At 49.7% G+C, this 22,017-nt stretch overlaps 3 protein-coding genes across 5 annotated transcripts in view; 1 reads left to right on the forward strand and 2 right to left on the reverse strand.

The window, feature by feature from the left end:
• Positions 1–8,608, reverse strand: part of tinagl1 (tubulointerstitial nephritis antigen-like 1) — a 33,206-nt gene extending 24,598 nt beyond the window's left edge. Inside the window, exon 1 of the mRNA XM_076016200.1 lies at positions 8,503–8,608. The gene's annotated coding sequence lies outside the window, so the exon portion shown is untranslated. The remainder of the gene's footprint in view (positions 1–8,502) is intronic.
• cfap300 (cilia and flagella associated protein 300) lies at positions 8,140–10,731 on the forward strand. 2 transcript variants are annotated; one of them, XM_076016202.1, is made up of 7 exons: positions 8,140–8,486; positions 8,618–8,699; positions 9,310–9,382; positions 9,514–9,671; positions 9,989–10,161; positions 10,266–10,332; positions 10,404–10,731. In XM_076016202.1, the coding sequence occupies exons 1-7, from the start codon at positions 8,479–8,481 to the stop codon at positions 10,533–10,535; spliced, it is 693 nt and encodes a 230-aa protein (XP_075872317.1). In that variant the 5' UTR covers positions 8,140–8,478; the 3' UTR covers positions 10,536–10,731. The 2 variants fall into 2 exon arrangements, with proteins under 2 accessions (XP_075872317.1, XP_075872316.1); XM_076016201.1 differs by having other exon boundaries at positions 8,141–8,481.
• A 450-nt stretch (positions 10,732–11,181) lies between these two features.
• kcnq4 (potassium voltage-gated channel subfamily Q member 4) overlaps positions 11,182–22,017 on the reverse strand; it is a 40,355-nt gene continuing 29,519 nt past the window's right edge. For both annotated transcript variants that reach the window (XM_076016164.1, XM_076016163.1), the window contains 5 exons: positions 20,610–20,839; positions 20,405–20,504; positions 14,997–15,128; positions 14,646–14,784; positions 11,182–14,467 (listed from right to left, as the gene is read on the reverse strand). In XM_076016164.1, coding sequence (XP_075872279.1) covers positions 14,264–14,467; positions 14,646–14,784; positions 14,997–15,128; positions 20,405–20,504; positions 20,610–20,839 — 805 coding nt within the window. In that variant the 3' untranslated portion in view covers positions 11,182–14,263. The remainder of the gene's footprint in view (positions 14,468–14,645; positions 14,785–14,996; positions 15,129–20,404; positions 20,505–20,609; positions 20,840–22,017) is intronic.

Below are 22,017 nucleotides of genomic sequence, written 5' to 3' on the forward strand. Positions count from 1 at the left end.
TAAAGGTGATCGTGACAGATTGGTGCTCGTCCTCCAGTTGAATTATTTACTTAAGACAGCTTTGAGCAGCCGAGGCAGCAGCCGAAGGATCTGTCGAGCGACGGGGGTGGGGGGGCGTGGGGGGGGGGGGGCAATGAAGAAAAGCCTCAGACGTCTTCTTCCATCAGCGACGGGAGCCCAGATGAAACGCTGCTGCATACCTGCGTCGGCTCTGCCGCACAACACTGTAATTATGGTTTTATCACTTCTTACACAAGCCCCACCGGCTCCGGGCCGTGTTTACGGTGCCTCGTCCTTAATGCCGGGTTTGGCCTGTTTACTTTCTAGCGAGCGGAGAGACTCATCGCCGTGTTGCTCACATGAAGGGAATGCAGGGAGTCAGGCGAGTCACGTGAGAGACTCAATGCCACTGACGGTATCATCCGCAGGGGTCGAAGTGCAAGTGCATGAGCGCAGGACAGCCCCCCCCCCGCCTTGACGGGCCCCGGCTTGGGAGGAGGAAGCGCTGGTGATTCACTTCCAGTCGGTTCCGGGTGAATCATTAAGCGGCACGAGGAGGCGTTTCACAAGAAGTGGAGGCGGGCGTGTCGTAAGACCCGCGTGAAGGGTGTCAGTGAGTGGGTTGGGGGTCGGTGGGGGTGAGGAGGCCTCGCTAGCCTAACAGTGACGCCACTTCCCCCTTCTGCTGCTGCCCTGATGCAAACTTCCCCGAAGTGCGGAGGTGGAGGACTCGCTAACGCTAACAATAGAGCCTTCAGACGACCCCGCGGTGAGCGCCCCCTACGGAGGGACCGACACACTCACATGCAAACAATAAGGCGTTTGTGCGCCGCCAGATGTTGTGCAGGCCTCTGTGGAACTGGGAGGGGTTGTGGGGTGAGAAAAATGATGGGACAAATAATAAAAAAAAACGTCGCATGAAGAGACGCACAGCATCGTCCCCCTGCGGTGAGCCGCCCTCCCATCCCATGATGCACCGCGGGAATGCCGGGAATCCCTGCCGGCTGAGCCGCGGAGGCAGGGCGGGGCTCTGCCTCACCTGAGGCACCCCCCACTTCTCTCCCCCCTCCCCCGTTGAGGAGGAGCGGTCCCGTCCACATCAACCCATCATCAGCGTCTCCAGATCCAAGACAGCAGGCTGAAGGCTCCACCGGCTGCACTGTCCTGCAGCACGCAGGAGCTTTTCTGCAAGTGTTCTTGCCAGGTTTGAGGAGAGGAGAACCACCGAGAATCAACAACCACCCACACGAGCTTCTGATGAGAAGCACAGAAATCTGGAGAAGTGTCATAAAGTCCCTGAGCTGTTTGTTCCGTTTTGCTGCTGATTTACAACCAAAGCAGCTCTGAGAGCAGCAGCTTCCAGAGAAAAAAAGCTGACCAGGGCCCTTTTTCTTTTTTTTTTAAGCGCTGTTTTTCCACATCAACGAGAAGCATTTCCACTGTACTGTTACAAGATGGTAAAAAGTTAAAAAAAAAGTTAAAAAAAATAATTTAAAAAAATGGACGCATCACCACCGGTTTACAGGAATTAAAACGGGCAGTAAAGGTCATTGTGTCTGTCTGACACCTCAATGCCCCCCCCCCCCCCACACACACACACACACACACACACACACACACACACTCCTCACCCGCCCTCCCACACGTCTGCCTGTCACGTCCCATCCGTATTGATTTTGAAACCGCCGACTTGCAGGCTGATTAATGCTGACTGAGAGGAGGAGGAGGCGGAACTGTTTAGTCAGATGGGGAAATGAGTGAATCAACCCCCCCCCCCAAAAAAAAAATAAAAAATTTTTAAATTGAAGATTAAAGTTAACGGCGATTAAAGTTTTGGCTTATTCAAGCAATTTTATTACAATTGAATATGAAGAAGAAAAAGGTGGAGGAGCGGATTCAATTTTTTTTTTTCCTTCCATCAAAATACTGGCACAATCTTTAAATTTACACACTGTACTTGGCTGGAAGCCGTGAGGCTCAGTCAGTCAGTCAGTGTGTAAAGTGATTCAGATCACTGTTGCTCTGCTGCCAGTTGAGTAAACATCTGCGCTGCCTGAGGCGCCTGCCTGGAGGTGTCTCTCCTTGTCTGAGGATCTGACTGAACTCCCGGCCGGATGACTTCCAGCTCCGGCCTGTCGCAGCACGTTTGCTTGCATCTTGCATGTGTGTGTGTGTGTGTGTGTGTGTGTGTGTGTGTGTGTGTGTGTGTGTGTGTGTGTGTGTGTGTGTTTGCAGCTCGGTTGATGGAAACGCCTTTGATTGTTTGCGCCAGCCGATCAACAAAAACCCGACTGACGTCGTCCTTCTCGCTGGGAACAAAGAGAGCAGGCATCAGGTGGCCACTCTGACGGCGTCCCCGTGGGAACTGACCCAGGCAGCCACGGGGGGTCCCGGTACCCTCACTCAATATCCTCACGCCGTCCCTCCAGTCATCCATCCAATGATCTATCGACCAAATCCCCCCCCCCCCACACACACACACCACTCATGGAGGCCCCAACATCTAACAACAGCCGGGCGCCGCCTTCGCTGCGACATCAAAGAAAGAAGATAAAAACATGACATTGCAAATTAGCCTCAAACTGTTTCCAACATACAGGAGGATACAAAAAAAGTGCAAATGCATTTGGGAATTTGCAGACTAATGTCTGAGAAATACAGGTAATTGCACAAACTGTGAAAATAAATCACTTTTGCATGAGATTTCATCTCGTCCAGTCAGCCTCCTCCCGGTTGCGACAAAGCATTAAGCGATAGCGACTTAGCGATAGCATCTCGGCTAAGAGCATCGAGGTTGGTATGGAGATGACAGACAGACGCCTCATCCAATCAAGTTTGTAAAAGGTCTCCAAGATGAATTGAATGATGCAGACTTTGAATCGCATGAAGCTCCCCGGAGCGAGAAGGTGGATTAATTGTGCGTTCACACGTACAACAGCGTGACTCTGGCAACCGTTTGGAGCAGGAAGACTTCTTCCGACTCTGCGGGTGCGACATCGATCCGTGAAAATCTCTGGAAAACTGCCAACGAATCAGAGCCCGCTGTGATGTTGAAGCAAATGAAAAGGAAAGAAAAAGTGTCAGCTCTAAAACACAGAAACGCAGCTCCGCCGAGGGACAACCAAGCCACAGCGGAGCCTCGCAGGGTTCCCCACCGGCACAAATGGACTCTTGTTTAATTTGGGCCGGCGCTGAGGTCTCAGTGGGCGGCGGCATCGGCATCGGCGCCGCTCCTCACCTCGCCTGCGTCTATCGCCTGCTTTTCCTGTTTGCTGGTTACACAAGCGGCCTGCCGGGACGCCGGACTGGGGAAACATCTCCTCACTGGTAGGTGGAAATATTTGTTGCTTGTCCGGGACGACAACAGGCAGTAGCTGCACAATCACTTCTTCTCTCCGCCCCTACCATCATCTTTTATTTTTTGACTCGCAGCTCACAGTTCATGTTTGGGTCCAAACTGGGAGTGTCGAGCGTTTCAAAGGCTGCAGGAAGAGGACCTGATTGCCTTGCAGGAGAACACAACAGGAAGTTGGCGGCCCCGGCCCGACGCGGCTGTGCGCTCTATAATATTGTCTTTGTCAGGGACGACCACGGCGCTGGCACGCGCTCCAGATTCCGCAGCGCCTGTGGAACATCCAGCCTCATGTCCCGCAGGCGGAAACGTGAAATGTCAGCGTGGCAGATGAGCGAGTGAGTGTCGCAGTCCTCTGCTGAGAATGTCACCGAGTCGCTGATGCTGCGGCCCTGCAGGACGCCAGCGGAAAAAGTTGCTAACGAAGCTTCAGGCGGAGGCGGTCAGCAGCCTCAGAGCCAGTCATCACTGATCGGACCTCTGACTCTTCCCTCCGGCTACTTCCTCTTCATCACAACCCTTATGGTGCTGACATCTATCTATCTATCCATCTATCCATCTACCTATCTATCTATCTATCCATCCATCTACCTATCTATCTATCTATCTATCCATCTTTCTATCTTTCCATCTATCCATCCATCTATCTTTCCATCTATCCATCCATCTATCTATCTATCCATCTACCTACCTATCTATCTATCCATCTATCTATCTATCTATCCATCTTTCTATCTTTCCATCTATCCATCCATCTATCTATCCATCAATCTATCTATCTATCTACCTATCTATCTATCCATCTATCATCTATCATCTATCGATCCATCTATCTATCTATGTACCTGTCTATCTGTCTATCCATCTATCTATCTATCTATCCATCCATCCATCCATCCATCCATCTCAGATTGGATATTTTGCTACAGTTTTCAGCCTCCAGTTGGAAGTTAAATCCCTAAGATCACTTCACACTCTTGCAAATATATAATTTTTAAATAAAAACCTATAAATGGAAAAACTAAATATCTAGCATCAGGCTGCAGCTCTCGCTCGTCCCACAGTATTGTCAATTTGGAAAATTGTTTCAAAACAAAGCCCAATTTAAAGTGCAGTAGAAAAAGACACCACTCCATTCTCTCTCTTTATTTCTGTTCCCCTGAAGCCCTTCATGTTTTGTTTTGTTTTGACTCTGATGCAGCTTTATTTGTTAAAATTATGGGTTAATCTCCTGAGGACTGACAAAACACTGATCAATCTCGCTACGCACCACATTTTTATGGCGATATAAAGTTGCTTACGAGCCAACGGCGTTAGTCACTGTACTTCCAGACTGCACATCAGCAGCAGCGCCGCTGGCAACAGTCTCACTCCAACAGCCTTTATTGCAAAATCTTTACAAAGCCGCACACAAGACGCCGAAAAGATTCCTTCCACAGACTGCTGTTGCAGCGACTCCGCGTTAACGGCTCTGACCTTTGACCCCATAAGAGCTGAGCGCTCTCATGGCTCCACAGCGGCCCTGTGACACCAATCAGCACAGCAGTCCACCGGTCCAAACGTCGCCCTCTGCTGTCCACCGATGCTGCTGACGATGTCATCGCCAGGAGGGAGCAGTGGCAGCGGCGGCGAGGCTCCTCCCAGGGCTCCGCCCACTTCCTCTCCTGCTCCGTCTCCTCCCCGGCGTGTCCCTGCACGGCCGCTCCAGGATTCCCAGGATGTCTCAGATTCTCTATCATGCGTCTGCTGGGAGGGAGACACAACAAGGTGCACCTGATGTATTTGAAGTTCCCACCCAGACTTTGTTATCTGGCGGCCGCACTCGCCTAAACACCCACTACGGCGCGATAAAGGGGCTCAAGGTGAGGTTCGGGACCCTCAGTGACATCCTGCAATGAAGGGGAGGCATCCTGAGATGCTTAAAAAGGGAATTTGGAAAAGAATCTGTTACTCTTGGCTTTGAGCTAAACATCTTTGTGGCATGGAAGCGCTGCAGTTTCACTAAAGATAAAGATGTATTTTGTAAGGATGTTGGTGCAAATAACCTCCTTTTGCAACCCCAGTTTGGAGGTACTAAGGATTCCGAGATTGATCTTTTTTCAGCTCTCTGCTGATCTCTCTGCACAGCAGTGAATGAAGATGTTTCGGGCAGAGGGGCCGGAGCAGCAGCAGATGGATGGAGAGGTTTGGTGAGCTGCCTCAGAAGAGGAAAAAATATATTATGGGATATGTAGAAAACGTGCTTTCACGTGAACTGAAAATGAACAAATATCTGTCCCATGGTGTTTAGCTCTTTATTGAAATTAAATGTAAAAATTAAATGTTTAATTAGAATTAAAACAGAGAGAATGGATTAAACACAGCTACTTTATGACAAACTTACTATTAACATATTATCTTCAAGTTCGACGGGCCGGATTTAAAAGCTCAATGGGCCACATTTGGCCCCTGGGGCCATAGTTTGCCCACCCCTGGTCGAGGACAATCACCAGACTCCCACCGGGACTCACAGCCGTCACTGTGCGACTCCAATAAAAAGATCTCAGTGACAAAAACCGCTGGCTGTGCACATGACATCATGTGTTTGAACAGGCCGATACGTTTATCATCTACATGTGCCGCCAGAACTCAGTGTTCTCACTTCTGGCTTCTCTTTGCAACCGAGGAGAAAGCGCTGTCTGTCATTTATAAAGAAAAGAAAAGGAAACAACATTGAATGACTGCAGGTCGACTGCAGCTGGTGTGGACGGCCTGCTTTCAAAGGCTCCACCTGGAGCCTCCTCATCGTCCGGGGGACACAACGCATCGTGCACTTGAGACAAGAAGGGGCGGAGACCCAGACGAAAGGTCACGACCTCCTCCTGCTCCCCACTTGGGTCTCATTTGGACGTGGATTTCCAGATGCGGCCGTGCGACCAGCCCCCCCACCCCCCTCTCTCTCTCCCCTGACAGGTCGGCAATCAGGTGAAATTACCCACATTACACAGCAATCAGTGAGAAAATGACAATAAAAGTCGTGTTTAGGGGTGAGCTCACGCTTCCTGCTCGCTCTCTTAGCTCCAGCTCTTCCACGCCGAGTCAAAACATTCATTCCGTAAGATTTTCTCACAACAAAGTCTGCAGCAGCAGCTGGCCTGGACGGCGTGGCACATCCTCCGACTCGGGACCGGCCAACAGTTCACAACTGAAAGTATCCTACACATTTACTTTGCGAAACGCTGCAGTTTTCCATCTCCATTTGCATCTATTTGGTGGTCGTTTCCTAAGAAAATGGTGTTTGCCAGAAACCCCCGATGAAAAGGGCTGAGACACACAAAGGTAAGGTGACAATTTTCCATAAATTTCCCATATTTTTGGCCAGTGGGCGGCAAGAAACTTGCTTCCAACCTCCGTTGAGAGCAGAAATCAACACTTTCCAAACGGCGGAACCAGTTTCATTGGTAGATTCTGTGGGGAAAATTGCAATTTTACACCTCAGTCTGCGATCAGTGAGAGCAGACAGCAGCCGTTCCCTGGTGGACATGAGGGTCAGCGCGTCTCCTGGGAAAAAGTGGGAACTTGGGCTGAATGGAAGATCTGCATCCATCTGGAGGAGTTACATTAAACATGCAGCAGCTCAGAATTTTTACACCGTCAGACACCAACAGGTGTGACATCATAAAGGGAGCATCTCCAGTTTACACGCCCCTGACTTGACGCTCAGCTGCAAATTTTACAAGGGAACATTTTGGCGTCCGGGCACAATGTGGCCTGAAGCGACTGAGGTGGGTGGAAAAAAAAACACACTCACAATAACGGAGCGATGCATCTGTGCATAACCTCAGGGCTTCACAATAATAATGGGAGCACAAGAATGTTGCAACTCCAGGACGGCTTGTACAGTATGTATTACTGCCCACATCTGGACAAAATGTCCTGAATACTTCAGTTGAGGACTAAGTCAAAGAAAAAAAAAAAAAAAAAACACTTTCACGCTACAAAGTGAAGCTTGTTGAAAATATTTCCTTTTTTGAAAACAGTGGACGCACCTGAGCAATAAATACACAAAAATCTGACGGGGTGTGTGTGTGTGGGGGGGTGGGGGGTGGGGGTGCAGCAAGAGGAGGGCTTTCCTAAAGCTCGTCAAGGCTGCCCTCTAGTGGCCACCAATAGAAAGCCTGAACTGAGTTCATTTGATCTGGATGGAAAAACCTTTTTACCAAAATCAAAGAACGATTCCACACCTGTGGTCCCCATAATTGACAGTTTTATCACCTTCACATCAGAAATATTATTAGAAATGCAACATTTCCGACGCTACAAGGTTTATTGCTGCGTCCGGTGTCATGGAAACAGGTCAACAAACCCCCGAAGATCCTCTGAGCAACGGACTCAAGATGACCAACACAGTTTCAGTTCGGTGACCGCGCGTACCAGCCTCTTATTGGCTAAGAGTGAATTTGCCCGCCGCTGATTGGAAGGTTGACACGTGCCGGCGGGGGAGAGGAGTGGAACATCTTCACGCTTCATGCGATCAAGCAACAGTTACTCTGAATGCGCGCGCACTTCTGCAGTTAAGGTAAAAATCCAAGCGTCACTCGCTGTCAGTCATTTTCTGTATTTGATGACAGAATTTGAATTGCATTGAAAGCCTGAGCAGGTAATAATAGTATGAAGACAAAAGAAAATGCTTTTTTTTTTTTGTTTTTTCTTATATTTTTTAGAAATCCCCAAAATGGAGGAAAAGCTTTGATGTAGGATCAAAGTCTTGCAAAAAGTTATGTTTTTACTATGCACGAGGTGTTTCGAGTCTTCCAGTCCATATGTCCACCAATTCATCTCACAACAGCCACAACTGGCAGCTGCTCTGCGGCTGATGATGTTAAAATTGTCGACGCTGGTCTGATCCAGCCAGCTGTGTCTGCAGGGTTCTTGCTCGGCGACGTTACCGCAACGATCCTAATACAGGCGCATTTGCAAGGCGCCGCTCGCACAGCTGACCGAGCGCGTTTCAGACCGAGGCTGAAGTTTCGGGAGGACATGGCGACCAGCGACTGCGAGCTGGAGCAGAACTTTGCTTTCAACCTGCTGCCGTCGAAGAGAGCCTCGTTCCTCTCGGACAGAACCACGCTGACGCTGCTGATGAAATGGTACCGTGAGTGCTTTCATACCTCTGAGCGCGGAGCGTCGCTCAGCTGGCGGCGTGGCGGCTCATCCTCAGTGTGTGTGTGTGTGTGTGTGTGTGTGTGTGTGTGTGTGTGTGTGTGTGTGTGTGTGTGCATACAGGTCCATGCTGGGCAGGATCTCGGTCCAGTCGTACAGCTTCGACCGGAACTTCCGCCCGTACAACAGCGACAGGTTCGCGCAGGTGAGATTAATCAGTCGCCTGTGAACGCACCAATCAGTGAAGAGGGCGGAGTGTCGACGCCTTGATGAGCGTGCAAAAGAAAAGAAAAGAAAAGAAAAGAAGAAGAAGAAGAAGAAGAAGAAGAAGAAGAAGAAGAAGAAGAAACCCTAAGACGCCGTGAATGAAAACACAGTGTTTCAATCTCAATTAAATGAGCTCGAGGTTACGTTGTAACGTAGTCGCATCTTCCAAACCAATCAGAATCTGGCCGGACCACCCTGGGACACGAGCGTTTTTTTAATGGAGTAGTGAGCTTTGTGCTGCCACCTGCTGGCTTCGCTGGCCTCAGAAGAATCTGATGAGCTGCTTTTGAATGTGGTTAGAGAAAACAACAACAACAACAACAACAACACAACATGCCCCAACTGGTCAAATCAGATGAGCGCCCTCTGCAGTCTGGATCTGCTCTAGGTTTCTGCCCACAGGGAACTGTCGCACCTTGCTGCTCTGGGAGCCCACCTGGTTCTCTTCTCTCGTTGTACAAAGCACTTTGAGACAGTTGATTGATTGATTGATTGATTGATTGATTGATTGATTGATTGATTATAGACGTCTCCTCTGTGACCTGCAGTGCTTCTTCCGGGACCCCGTCGTGCTCTCCTCTCTGGCCGGAATGTCGAAGCTCTCCAGCTCGGCTCCTCTCGGTAAGCCCCGCCCCTCCCTCTGACATCCTTTCGTCGCTGACGGCAGCAAATTGATCTCCTCTGCCGGACAATATTGGCAGAATGCTTTTTGACTTCTCTGTCTGTCTGTCTGTCTGTGTGTCTGTCTGCAGACCAGCCGGCGGTGTGGGTCGACGCCCAGCCGGTGCCGTGCACCGCAGTCTCCATGGAGCTCTTCGACCCCCTCTACTCCTGCGGCATCGTGAGGCCCTCTGGTCACATGGTCAAGTGCTTTCACGACGTCTACCCAGACTACGATGAACTCAGACAGGTCAGCGTAGCCTCCTAGACCCCTAGTGGTCCGTGGTGTAATTGCACGTATGCCGTTTCTAGAACTAGGATTATTTTTATTCAAATGGCTGGTCAAAAGTATGCAGGGGGGTCCAGGACCCCAGGAAGATTGACAACCACTGCTCAAATTAAACCCACCACGCTGCCGCCTCCAAGTCTTCTCGTAGCTCCGCCTTTCTCTCACTAGAGACTGCTGATTGGCCAGGTTGCGTTCTGACCGGCTAGCTGGTCCAGGTGTCTCTGTGAGATCCCAGACCTGATAACTGCCCATCCCGGGTTCTTCCCGCATCGTTCCAGATGTTGCAGGAGGAGGAGTCGGAGAATTACTACGCAGTGGGGAGGGCGGAGCGGGAGGAGTTTCTGTTCCGCCTCTTCAAACACCTGTGTCTGGGCGGAGAGCTCTGCCAGTACGAGGACACAGTGGAGCCCTACATCAGCACCACCAGGCGCATCTACAAAGACCTGATCAGGTGGGAGGAAGCGAAACACGACTCACAAACAAACGATTCAGTCGGATCCATCATGACTTCGCACTCACATTGGGTTTTGTTTGTTTGTTTGTTTTGCTGTTCAGCGTCCAGAAAGACCCGGAGACCAAGAAGATCAGCGTGGTCTCCACCGTCCTCAAGGTCTCCGCCCGTGTAAGTGAGAGGCAGGGTGTGTCTCAGCGACAGCCAGCGAACCTCCTCACACCTCCTCTGTTGCCGTGCAGGACGAGTCAGGCCGCTGCTTCCCAGGGAGGCCGGAGGAGGAGCAGACCTTCGCCTATCTGGTCATCGACCCGCACAAACGACACGTGACCCTGTTCAGCCACGTCCACGGCGTCGGAGACCTGGAGGTGTGACTGTGGAGTCGGGATCTCGCTTCGCCAGACGTCTGCATTCTATCTTCTTTTTTTTCCTGGTCAATACTAAGAATACACAATACGGCGCTGCAGTTGTACAAACTGATTAAATTTGTCAACAAATATATTTTTAAAGAATCTTTAAACCGATTTTTTGTGACTTCTTTCTTGCCGTATTATAAACCAAACTTCAGTCAACTGTGGAATCTAATCAATTCTGTCACTTTTAAAGGTTGCAAATGTTGCAAAATTCAAATGACTTATTTACCAAGAGCTTGTCAACCAAGTTTCCAGACATGAGAAAAATCTCTCGCCTGTTGCTGGCCATGATGTCACTCACCGCACCGCCGCCTCTTCCCTGGATAGTGGCATCAGCCCAGCCATGCCCTCTATGATCACTTTGTTTTTCTGTCCATTTTCAATGACCTGGATGGTCCGACAAGGCATCAGTTGAAGCAACAGCCTGTAAACAGTGGGTTATTAAATGCACTGTTAAGAGTTTGTTGTTAGAGAATTTCGGGTCTGGGATGAAAAAAAAAACAAAAAACACCTGAAGATGAAGTTCTACCTCGACTCTGCACCCTTTCTGTCGTAAGACAAAATAATAATTATAATTATTCACAATGATTAGACAAACAGACCAGTGTACAGTCCAAAGAGCTTTATTGAAACAAATAAATTAATAAGTTAGTCAAGTGAGCTAATTTTAATCCTCAGCAGACAGACAAGACTGTTTCTGGCATCTCTTTGTTACAAAGTTCATATACGGATGTGCGATTAGATTAGGAAAACAAAAACCAGCGCCATTTTTCTATTTTTACTCTCTTTTTTTCTTTCACGTCGACCTGTTTAGTACGTCAGTCCCAAGCGGAAGACTTTGTAGGCTTTAGAGTTTTCATCTTCGTTTGTTTTCTCTCTCTTTATTGCTTTGATCGGTGGGTGTTTTCGTTGCGCTTTGCGGACGAGCGATCCGATTGATTCTTTTCCAAGTAGAGCCGTTAAAGGGCGAACGCGCTGGAATGTCAAATGGCAACAAGTCGGTGAGTGACGGACGTTCAGACGACATGCAGATTGAGTCATGCATAGCTTTCAGTCGATTTTAAGACGACCACGTAACGTTTCTCATTCTCAGGGTAATTACTCTTTTTTTTCCCTAGACAAGCCCCCTCTAGTGGCCTTTAGAGGTAGTTGAGTGGAAGCCGTATTTCTCTACGCGACATGCTAATGAACAAGGACACATGCCGGCTGGGTTTGTTTTTTGTTTTTTTTAAATGCCCATGCCTCCAGCCTTTCACGGCGAGAGCGAGTGTGAGAGGAAAGTCCTTGTTGGATCGCAAAAAAAACCACGTAGACAATTCCGGAAGAAACCCGAAAAGGTTGCAGAACCCTGACGCCTGAAACTTTACACACTGCAGTGGTCGGATTTGATGGCATTTCTCGAGTGGGCTAAAAACATTGGCTATTTAAAAAGATGTACGGAGTCCTCCTGACATCACTTATTGGTTCTGTAAATCCCCGTTCCGAAGCCCAGATGTCGGTTTGACGGATCTCGAGCTTCCAGTCCGTTTCGAAACCTGGAAGAGTCCACATTTGGATGTGTGGGCGGTGCCAGGAGGTGAGCAGTGATTGGAGGGCGAGTGCAGCGTTTGCTCCAACACCCACTCACCTGCCGGTAAGCCGACACCGCTTGGATATGGAAGTTCTGCCACGGCCACAACTTCATGGCCATTTTTACTCATAGTTGGACCAAATTACTGCTGATTTAGACCAACAATTCTATTTCAACCAATTCATAATGATGTTTCTCTATCGACAGCCCATCATTTTTGTCGTTTTTTTTGCAACAAACTTGGGTCTCTGTTGGCAAAGCCAAACAAGTTTTAGCCGTTTTTTGTTACTCCCGCAATTTCCTGCCTTTTCCAAACCCGGAGGCTCCGTCCATCTCTTTGTACAGCCGCTGAGTGAAAAGAGCGGCCTCTTGTGGTGCACCATTGAAGTGAAGGCACAGTACCGTCTTGCCATCTTAAGGTTTCTCTCTTGTTTTTGGAAACACCGGCGCCGGCATCAACAACGACATGCAACACGGCGACCTCATCTACGTCTCTCCTAACGAGGCTAAACTAAACATTCCAGGGGGACTAAGACGCGTTTATTCTAGAAAATGGTTCTACTAACAGAAGCACCTCTGCAGTGATGCATTAGCACTAAAGCTACATGTCTCTACCAATGGATGCGAGTCTCCTGTGAACGTGAGGAGCTTTGGAGAGACAGAGAGTGATTAAGTACATTCTTGGAATCTTGGCTTGTGATGTGGGGAGGAAAGGAAGGAAGGAAGGAAGGAAGGAAGGAAGGAAGGAGGAAAGGTGGAGCACCTGAGACTTTTGCCTGAACCAGAACAAATACAGGAAGCACTTGGAAGGGATAAAACTAACGTGTGTGTTTTGTGTGTGTGCGAGCCAAATACAGAAACACACCATCTGTTGGCACGACAAATTCGAGTCCGAGGTGAAGACGAACCTGATTGGCTTTTGTGGAGTCGCATCGTACATGATTTTTAAAAAAAATGCTACATTTACATTTCATTTTAAAAGATTATATCTCGCTTGAATTAAATATATTAAGTTAAATTCTACATTTAGTTAAATCATTTAAAAAAACAACACAAATTTCTGACTTTTCAGTTTCACAAAAATTGAGTGCATCAACATAATTACAGTAAAGATTTTTTTTTACTTCAAAATAAAAAAAGACAGTCATCGAGTGCCTGTGTATTTAAGTCAAGGCATTACTTTCAGTGTGTGTGTGTGTGTGTGTGTGTGTGTGTGCGTTCATGTCTGCACTCTCCAGTTTTGTCCACATGCGCATTTCCTGTGCGTCAATCGCGTCCAATGAAGAAAAGAACAAGTAGTGGAAGACGACAGTGGAGGCGCGATCAGGAGTGAAGCGGCCAATCAGCTCGCTGCCTCCTGTGGGAAGATCAGACGACGTGTGGGTTTCCAAACTGGCAAAAAAAAGAATTCAATTCTCAGCTGCCCAAGAACATTTTATTGGCTGACTGGTCTGCAGCGGGTCGAGAGTGATGACGACGGGTTCAGGAGGTCGAACCGGATCAGCGACATAACCGATCAGATATGCTCCTATTGGCTGTAGAAGACCAACATCAGTCAGCTGACTGCCAGCCAATCAGGGGGATGGAAGGATCAGAGGTCGTTCGGTGGTTGTTTTTGCTTGTGAGCTCGTGTCAGAGCCAAGTGGGGGGAGTTACACCTCCTTTGGTTTTGGGATGGGCGAGTCGGAGGTACCTTCGAGGTTCGGCTCCTCCTTTGCCTGAAGCTAAGGAATCCCCTGGAGCCCAGGACAGCAGCGTTCAGCAGTTTCCAAGGAGGACAAAAGAGGAAGATAACAAACCCGAAAAAGCCACAAAGCGAGACTTTGCACAGTTTCAGCAGGAGGGGAGCGGCAGAAAAAGGCTTCAGTAGTCGAGTCGCCCGGTGGGCCGAAGGAGGCGTCCTGCTTTGGCTGAGGCCCCTGGTGACGCTGGAGCCACCTGGCGGTGATGGTGGAGAGGTGGGCAGATTTGAGATGGAACAGGGTGGGAAAATCAACTTGGCGGAGCGAGAGAGGGGGAAAAAGACACAAACTAAAGTCAAGAGAAGACGTTGAGGGCGGGCCGCTCGGCCCCAGGAAGACATCGTGTCAAAAGGTCCCTCCACCGTCAACGCTCGCCGTCATTCCAAGTTCCCGCTCTCGGACATGGAGATGTTGAGCGTGTTGGCGGAGGGGAAGAGGTCTCTTTGGTCCGTGGGGCTCTGGTAGTCCGACGTCAGCTCCGGGTCCAGCAGTGTGGACAGCGTGAAGTTGGACGAGCCTTTCTTCAGGCACTGCGAGTAGAAGTTGAGCAGGAGGTCCAGCTTGTTCTCGATGGACTGCACCTGGTTGAAGACACGCACATACAACACACACTCAAATATAAAGAGGAAGTAAACCAGTCTCGGAGACAAAATTGGTATTTTGGGAACATTGGGACTCATTTTGCTTTCAGAAAAACAGGACTGAGGAAATAATCCAATGGTGTGAATTTCCGTCGTTCACCGTTACCAACACGTTTACCTGTTTCTCGACTTTGACTACACGTCCCATCATGCTCAGCTCATCCAGCGGTTCCAGTTCTGGGGGCGTCTTCTCTCCCTTCTCAGGTCGTGCCTTCTTATCGGGCTGGACAGAGCCTCGGCCGATGATCTGGTCCACCCTTTGGATGGATGAACACGAAAGCATCTCAGATTCCACTGCAAAATTTCTCAAATCTTCCTCTCATTTTTTTTTTTTTTATCCTGATGGCCCATTTCAATCAGGAGTGTTGAGTGGGTTGAGTAAGTGACAATGTGGCAACAAAAACAAAACAAAACTGAGAACTGACAAACATAGACAAACAACCAATAAGAAGCCAGGATGGGCCGGTACCTCATCTGCAGGCTCTTGATGCGGCCCAGCATGTCCAGGTGTCCGGCCGAGTACTGCTCGATCACATCCTTCACGTCGTACGGACGCAGAGTCTCCTTAAACTTCCTCTTGGCCACCAGGAACTTTAAAATCCTGCACACGCACACACACACACACACACACACACACACACACACACACACACACACACACACACACACACACACACACAAGGCTTCATTGTTATGAGTCCTCAGAGAGCTTTTAGAGAAAGCCGCACCGACGTCCCAGTCTGAAGGGTTGGACCTTCTTTGGAAATTCGGCCCAAAAGAAAAAGAAGAAAATTCATTAATTACAGACCGAGTGACCTTATCGTTCAGCGACAGCCCCACAGAGGAGGCTGCTGTCAGATGAGCAGGGACAACGACGGAAGACATTTTTCCGACCAGCGGTTTTGCAGCTTCAGCAACATCTACATACATACACACACACACACACACACCTCTTGGTGTGACGGGGCAACAGATCCTCCCAGTCCCAGCACACACTACATCCCAGAGTGTGTGTGTGTGTGTGTGTGTGTGTGTGTGTGTGTGTGTGAGTGTCGAGGCAGCACTAATGCACCTGGTGGATGTCAGTGCAGTTGCGCACTCGGCTTTAAAGGTTCCAATTCTTCAGAATCGTCTCCCAGCGATAATGTGTGTGTGTGTGTGTGTGTGTGTGTGTGTGTGTGTGTGTGTGTGTGTGTGTGTGTGTCTGGGCCATCAGTGAAAATATAAAACATCCATCCATCCATCCTCCACATCTCTGGCTTCTTTGGCTACCTCTGTCAACCAGCCCTTTGTGATGTCACAAAAGGTCAGTGATCAGTGATGGCTCCGCCCTCAAAGAGCTCCTTGTTCCTAGCCCCTTAAAGATCCAACAAAATATCAGGTCTTAGCAGGAGACTGTAAACAGAGGGCTAAATGATGTATAAAAAATGTAATTTTTCCTCCACTGAAGTCCAGGATGGACCGAGGACGTGAAAATGGGAGCTTTAAAAATAGAAACAACAAAAAAATAAAAATAAGATCCGACCGTGGCGCCTCAAGTCAACTTGAAAGAGAAGCGCTGTAAACAGGAAATCCAAGCCGCCTCGACCGGGTGACCTGCGTCTGCTCGGGCGCCATCGGAGGCGGTGAGAAGCAGGCGAGGAGAAGAGCTCCACGTTCCTTGAGACGGAGGAGGAGGCGTTGTCGGTCAACTCTGAGCAGCAGGACCGGCTGAAAGCTCAACTTGGCCGACGGGTCGTCGTCTCAACGAGCCGCTCTGACCTTTGCCGGGGTCTGCAGCGCTTGCATCTTCTGCAGCTGTGTGGCTTTTTTTTTTTTTTTTTTAGAGCAACAAAGAAGTTGAGGTGTGAAGGGGGTTTAGGGAGGGGGTGGGGGAGGAGTTGGAGGAGGAGGAGCCACGGTCACCAGCTGCTGCAGCAGCTTCCGTCAGCGCCGCGCTCTCGTTTCCTGATGACTCCTGCATTCGCCGGCATTTTCTCTCTTTTTTCCCCACTTGCTTTTTTTTTTTTCTTTGCTCATTTTGCAGGTAGATGCAGAATTTTACGGCCGAGGTGGGTCTCAGGTGTGGGTGAAAAGAAAAGGTTGAAGAGACTGAGGCCTTTTTTTTTCATTCAGGTCCTCGGAGGGATTCCGTCAGGATGCTGACTCCCTCCCACGGTCCGGCAAATGGCTTTTACAGCACCGTCCGTCCGTCCGTCCGTCCGTCCGTTAGTCTTCACACTTCCTGGATCTGTAGCTCCTGCACTTTGCCGCAGCAGAAAAGGCCCATTAACTGTTCCGGCTCTCTGTAAATACACACTTTGAGTTCTTTCACGACGTGGAGATGCAATTCAAACAAATTAAATTTTCCAAAAAAAAAACTTGACACGTAGGAGCAACGTTTGGGCTCAGGTCACCCAGGAACACCGAAGATGATTATTGCTAATGTGGGAAAACTGTAGACCCTCGGAGTGCTGCGTCGTCTGCTGCAGCTCCAGAGTGCTGGCGCTGCTGGTCCAAATGTTTCTGCAACGCAGCAAAAGGAGCATCCCAGATATAGTCTCTCTGGTGGCGGCAGGTTTCGTCTTGGAGATTTAGGAGAAAAAACAAACCAGTGAAAGACTATTCTGCTGACACCGAACTGAAGCAGGCCGGCCAGAGTGGAACCATGCAGAGGAGAGCTGCAGAAAAGATTTATTTCTCATATCCATGTTGTAGGATGGAGGTGGCGCAGTGTTTAGCGCTGCCGCCTCACAGCAAGAAGGTCGTGGGTTCGATTCCGGGCCTGGGACCTCTCTGTGTCCCAGGCCGAGGAGCCTGGGAGGAAGCCGGAGAACCTGGAGAGAACCCAGCAGACACACCAGGTTCTCCGGCTTCCTCCCACGGTCCAAAAACATGCAGGTGAGGTCAACTGAACACCTTAAACTGTCCGTCCGTAGGTGTGTGTGTGTGTGTGTGTGTGTGTGTGACTGTGAATAGTTGTGTGTCCCCCTGCCTTCACCCTATGACAGCTGGGAGAGGCTCCAGCAGACCCCTGTGACCCTGAGCTCAGGAAGAAGCAGGTATTGAAAATGGATGGAAGGATTAATGGATGGATGGATGGATGGATGGAAGGATGGATGGAAGGATGGATGGAAGGATGGATGGATGGAAGGATTAATGGATTAATGGATGGATGGATGGATGGAAGGATTAATGGATTAATGGATGGATGGATGGATGGATGGAAGGATTAATGGATTAATGGATGGATGGATGGATGGAAGGATTAATGGATGGATGGATGGATGTTGGAAGAGCCCATTGAGAAAAGCATTGAAAAGGGGTGCACGTTGATGTTTTCAGGGGCGACAAGAACACAAGAGCCTGAACTCTGTTGCGCTGCACACGTCAGCAGATAGACGAAGAAAAAAAGACCACGATGACTGAATGAGTTAAAGAATAAGAGGCGCTGGTCCACATTCAGCCGAGTGGTGACCAACCACAGGCTGCCTTCCAAAAATGGAGCTTCAGCACTAAGTTCACTGACATCGATCATAAACGCCCGAGTGTGTGTGTGTGTGTGTGTGTGTGTGTGTGTGTGTGTGTGTGTGTGTGTGTGTGTGTGTGTGCTCAGCACCTGCTGTTTCACACACCTGCACTCTGTAAAGGAACTCCCGTCCACCCGGGAGTCTGCGGACCTCCGGTCAGAACTTTCCGCTGAGTCAAGTGCAAAAGCCCCGACTGGGGTCGCGTGATAAAGCCATCAGTGTCAGAGCGGCATCACACAGTCATACATCACAGCAGCATCCCCAGACCACAGAGCATCCACACAGCTGCAGAGTTGCCGCTGAAGTCATTAGAGCCGTATCAAGTTAGCGCCGAGATAAATGAATAAATGGAAGCAGAGGTAAAACAAATAACTGTATCGAAGTGAAAAGGAGATTTTTCTTTTCACTTGTTTAGAAATTGAAAGAATAAAAAAATATATTAAATATTGCGAGGACTGGGATGTGTTTCCTGTCTGCAGGAACCTGCAGGTACGTTGTCATCGTGCATTATTAAAAGCTGAACCTGAAGAAACCTGAAGTAAATCTATCAGATTTACAGCGACAGTCTGCAAACAAACAAACGAATGGCCGACGACGGGAGTGAATCACACGCGCAGAAGGAGGAGGAGAAGTGCACATTATCCATAAATCATGCTGGTGAAATATTAATGGACTAATTTCAGCTCCCGTGATTTTAGCCGCAAAGACAAAAAGTATTTCTGTGCTTTTATTTTGTTAGTTAAAGGAAGCATGAGGACGGAAAACAAAAAGGCAGACGGCAAAAACATGCAAACATGAGAGCCTGCGTGTGTGAGAAAGTGTGTGTGTGAGTGCACACATGCGTGTGTGTGTGTTTTTATATTCATCGAATGTATTTAAACTCTGAGTTTACAAACAGAACATTTCTTCCAAACACAGTTTGGATGACGATGACATATTTAACTTCACATTTTGTATGTTTGTATTTTAGCATCCTGTGTCTTTGCCTCAATTGTTTTGCGTACAGCGCATCTAAAATTGATGCATTGCAGTACCGCCATTGTCCACCAGGAGCCGTCAGTCGCGCCTCCACTTTGCACACATGAGCAGCATGGGCACGGTGGGGGCAGGGGAGAGGGGGGGTTTGACAAGGTCACCAGGGAGTGAGTGGGGGGGCATGAGGGGGGTGGGGGGGGGGGGGTGTTTCCTCTCCTAAGTGGCCATTTTGACCCCATCGTCAGCTGAATGTGCTGGCAGCAGCGGGTTGCGTGGCCATTAACCCAGAGCCAGCGGTCCGAACACGCGTGCAAGGGTCGCTCATCGTAAAGTGACCTAACCTGCGATCAAAGAGCGCTCAACCCTCCCAGGGGCTGCTGGGTGGGGGGAGGAGGGGGGGGGGGGGGGGGGGCAAGGGGCTCGGCTGAGAATCATTCATAAGTCAGGAGGGAGGCCGAGGAAAAGGTCTGTTTATAAACAGGAGAGCGGCGTAAACACTGTCAACACTGTAAACACTGCAGTTTGTTGTTTCCTGCGATGGAAGGCGCTGCCACTTGTACCGGTTCACACCATGCTGGAGCTGCTTTCATCTCATTACGCTGTGCACACAGTGTAAACTACTGTAAGTGTGAAGTTTTTCAGCTCATCTGGTATCATTTATGGTGTTTGACCTGGGACTCACGGTGCTGTTGGTTTCGTTGTTGCCGTCGATTGCCTAATTGTTCAGGACGATCCCACAGTGACTTGAAGGGCCAACAATGGCGGGGAATCAGCCCTTTGTGACATCACCTCCACCAGGTTTGTGAAAACATGTCAGTGAATGGATTGTTTGGCAGAATTTTGGGGTCTTCAATCAGCTCCCAACGTCTCCTCATATTACCAACCAAACTTTCGCCGACGGTTGAATGGTGTTGGCCTCTCCTTGCTCTGGCTGAAATCTGATCTTTGTGACGTCACAAAGGGCCGGCCGGCTTAATGAATAACACCCAGGTGTTGACTCCGCCCTGTGAGACTGACAGTTTTTCAATGAAACCTGCCATAAAAACATATAAACATCAAGCTCGATAAAAACAGACGTTGGTCCTCGTTCAGACTGCCGGCCGAAATCCCATTTTTAGCCCATCCAGATTGAAATCCGATGACTCTTTTGCAGTCTGAACAGTCACAAATCACATGAAATCCGATTTTTGCTAAACGGATTTCTTGTTGTCCAGACTGAACGGAGCCAGATCCCTATTGGACACTGGTTAAAAAACAGTGTGGACAGTCAGCCCTAAAAATTAAAAAAAAAAATTCGGATTTGAGAAAGAATCTGATTTGAATCAGATTCGCCTGCAGTCTGAACGCAGCCTAAGTCCTGACTCGAGACGCTGCGGCCGAGGTGAGAACTGACCTGACGGCCCTGATGAGCGTCTTCACAGCTGGGATGACCTCGTCCATGGCCACGTCACAGTAGGGCTTGTCCTCCACACTGTCCTCCCCGAGTCCGTCCACTGAGCCCGGACAAAGGCCAAAAGGTCAAGGTCACACAAGCGATGCGAGAGAGAGTAAACTAATGTGTGTGTGTGTGTGTGTGTGTGTGTGTGTGTGCTGCCCACCGTCGGCCGGCGGTCGAGGCTTGAGGCGCAGCGAGGTGCGGAAGCGCGTGCGGTCGTTGAAGCTCCAGCTCTTCTGCACCTTCCCCGGGCTGCTGGTCTCCGGGTCGTTCTCCTGGCTGGGCGAGCGCCGCACGGCCGAGCCCGACGGCAGCGGCGAGTTCTTGTTGCGGATGGTCTGCGACGAGCGCGAGTTGTTCATGCGGATCCGGTCCCGGAAGCCGATCTTGCCGCTGACGGTCGAGTGAGAGGACACAGTCAGAGAGACGAGGAGACGACGGCGGCAGAGTGCGTGTGTGTGTGGTTGTGTGTGTGGGTGTGTGTGTGTCCTGCATGTGTTTCACCGCCATTAGTGTTACAGACAGGCGGCTGGGAGAGAGAGTTTGTTAGGAATGGTGAGAGAACACACTGTAGACGGACGGACGGGCGGAACAGAGACGGCAGACGCTGAGACGGGAGATGAAGGCAGCTGGAACCACAGGGACCACTTGGAAAAGTTCCCAAAAAACACATGAAAGGCAAACTCTCTTTTAGCAGGAGGCTGCAAACAGAAGGCTAAATACACACGACACACACAGCGATGGGCCTTATCCCTCGGCGATGTCACAAAGGGACGGTGACCACACCCCCAGACATGCGTTGCCGCCCCCTCCTCCCCATCCTTACCAAACAAGTTGGAGGGTCCAACAAAGCGTCAGTGTTAGCAGGAGTGCTGCAAACAGAGGGCTAAACACTGCTGCTGCTGAAATGAAGATCAGACGGATTGAACGCTCCGCAAACTCTGGAGGTTTACTTCTTTTTTTCTTTTCTTTTTTTTTTTTCCTTTTTACGTTCCGGTCGTTGCAGCCGATTCAGCGCAATCAGCCTGAAACCCGATTCCGACTCGGAGGACGGGGGAAAAAAATGAAAAAAAATAAATAAAAACCCTTGCAGAATAGGAGACGCTTCTTAATCCCCTCCGCAGGAAGAGTGAGCGCTGCACCGTCGGCGAAAAAGGGCGAGCGACCACTCACTCGCGCGCTCACAGATTCCCAGAAGGCGGCACGGGAACGTCGCGAATCCCTCTTTGTTCTTTTGCGTGTGGCCGGCCTCCCATTTGGATTAAAATTTCAAGAGCAAACAACGGGGGGAAAAAAAGTGGACGAGGGCGTCGAGCGGAAAACAGCGTTTCATACCAGCGACACGAACACGCCGCAGGCAGGCCAGGGAAACAGGGGGGGAGGGGAGGAGGGAAGAGGGGGGGTGGGGGGTGGGTGGACATGCCATCGGGAGTCAGACGTGAACTTTTCCGCATCCCGGGGAGAGAAAACGCATCAAAATCACTGCACGGCACAAACGTCTTTTCTCTCCATCAGCAGAAGTTTCACACTCGGAGCATGCGGAGTGAAAACACCGCGAGGCTTCCTGCGCC

The sequence above is a fragment of the Nelusetta ayraudi genome, unplaced genomic scaffold, assembly GCF_046127955.1.
Source record: "Nelusetta ayraudi isolate G7.1 ecotype Tasmania unplaced genomic scaffold, CSIRO-AGI_Nayr_v1 ptg000219l, whole genome shotgun sequence".
Classification (NCBI taxonomy): Eukaryota; Metazoa; Chordata; class Actinopteri; order Tetraodontiformes; family Monacanthidae; genus Nelusetta; species Nelusetta ayraudi.

What these genes read in the sequence shown, in the direction of transcription:
- cfap300 (XM_076016201.1), top strand. Translation starts at nt 8,372, where the DNA reads ATGGCGACCAGCGACTGCGAGCTGGAGCAGAACTTTGCTTTCAACCTG. An exon ending in CTCCAGCTCGGCTCCTCTCG is followed by an intron (nt 9,383 to 9,513) that starts GTAAGCCCCGCC and finishes GTCTGTCTGCAG; the next exon opens with ACCAGCCGGCGGTGTGGGTC. An exon ending in ACTACGATGAACTCAGACAG is followed by an intron (nt 9,672 to 9,988) that starts GTCAGCGTAGCC and finishes GCATCGTTCCAG; the next exon opens with ATGTTGCAGGAGGAGGAGTC.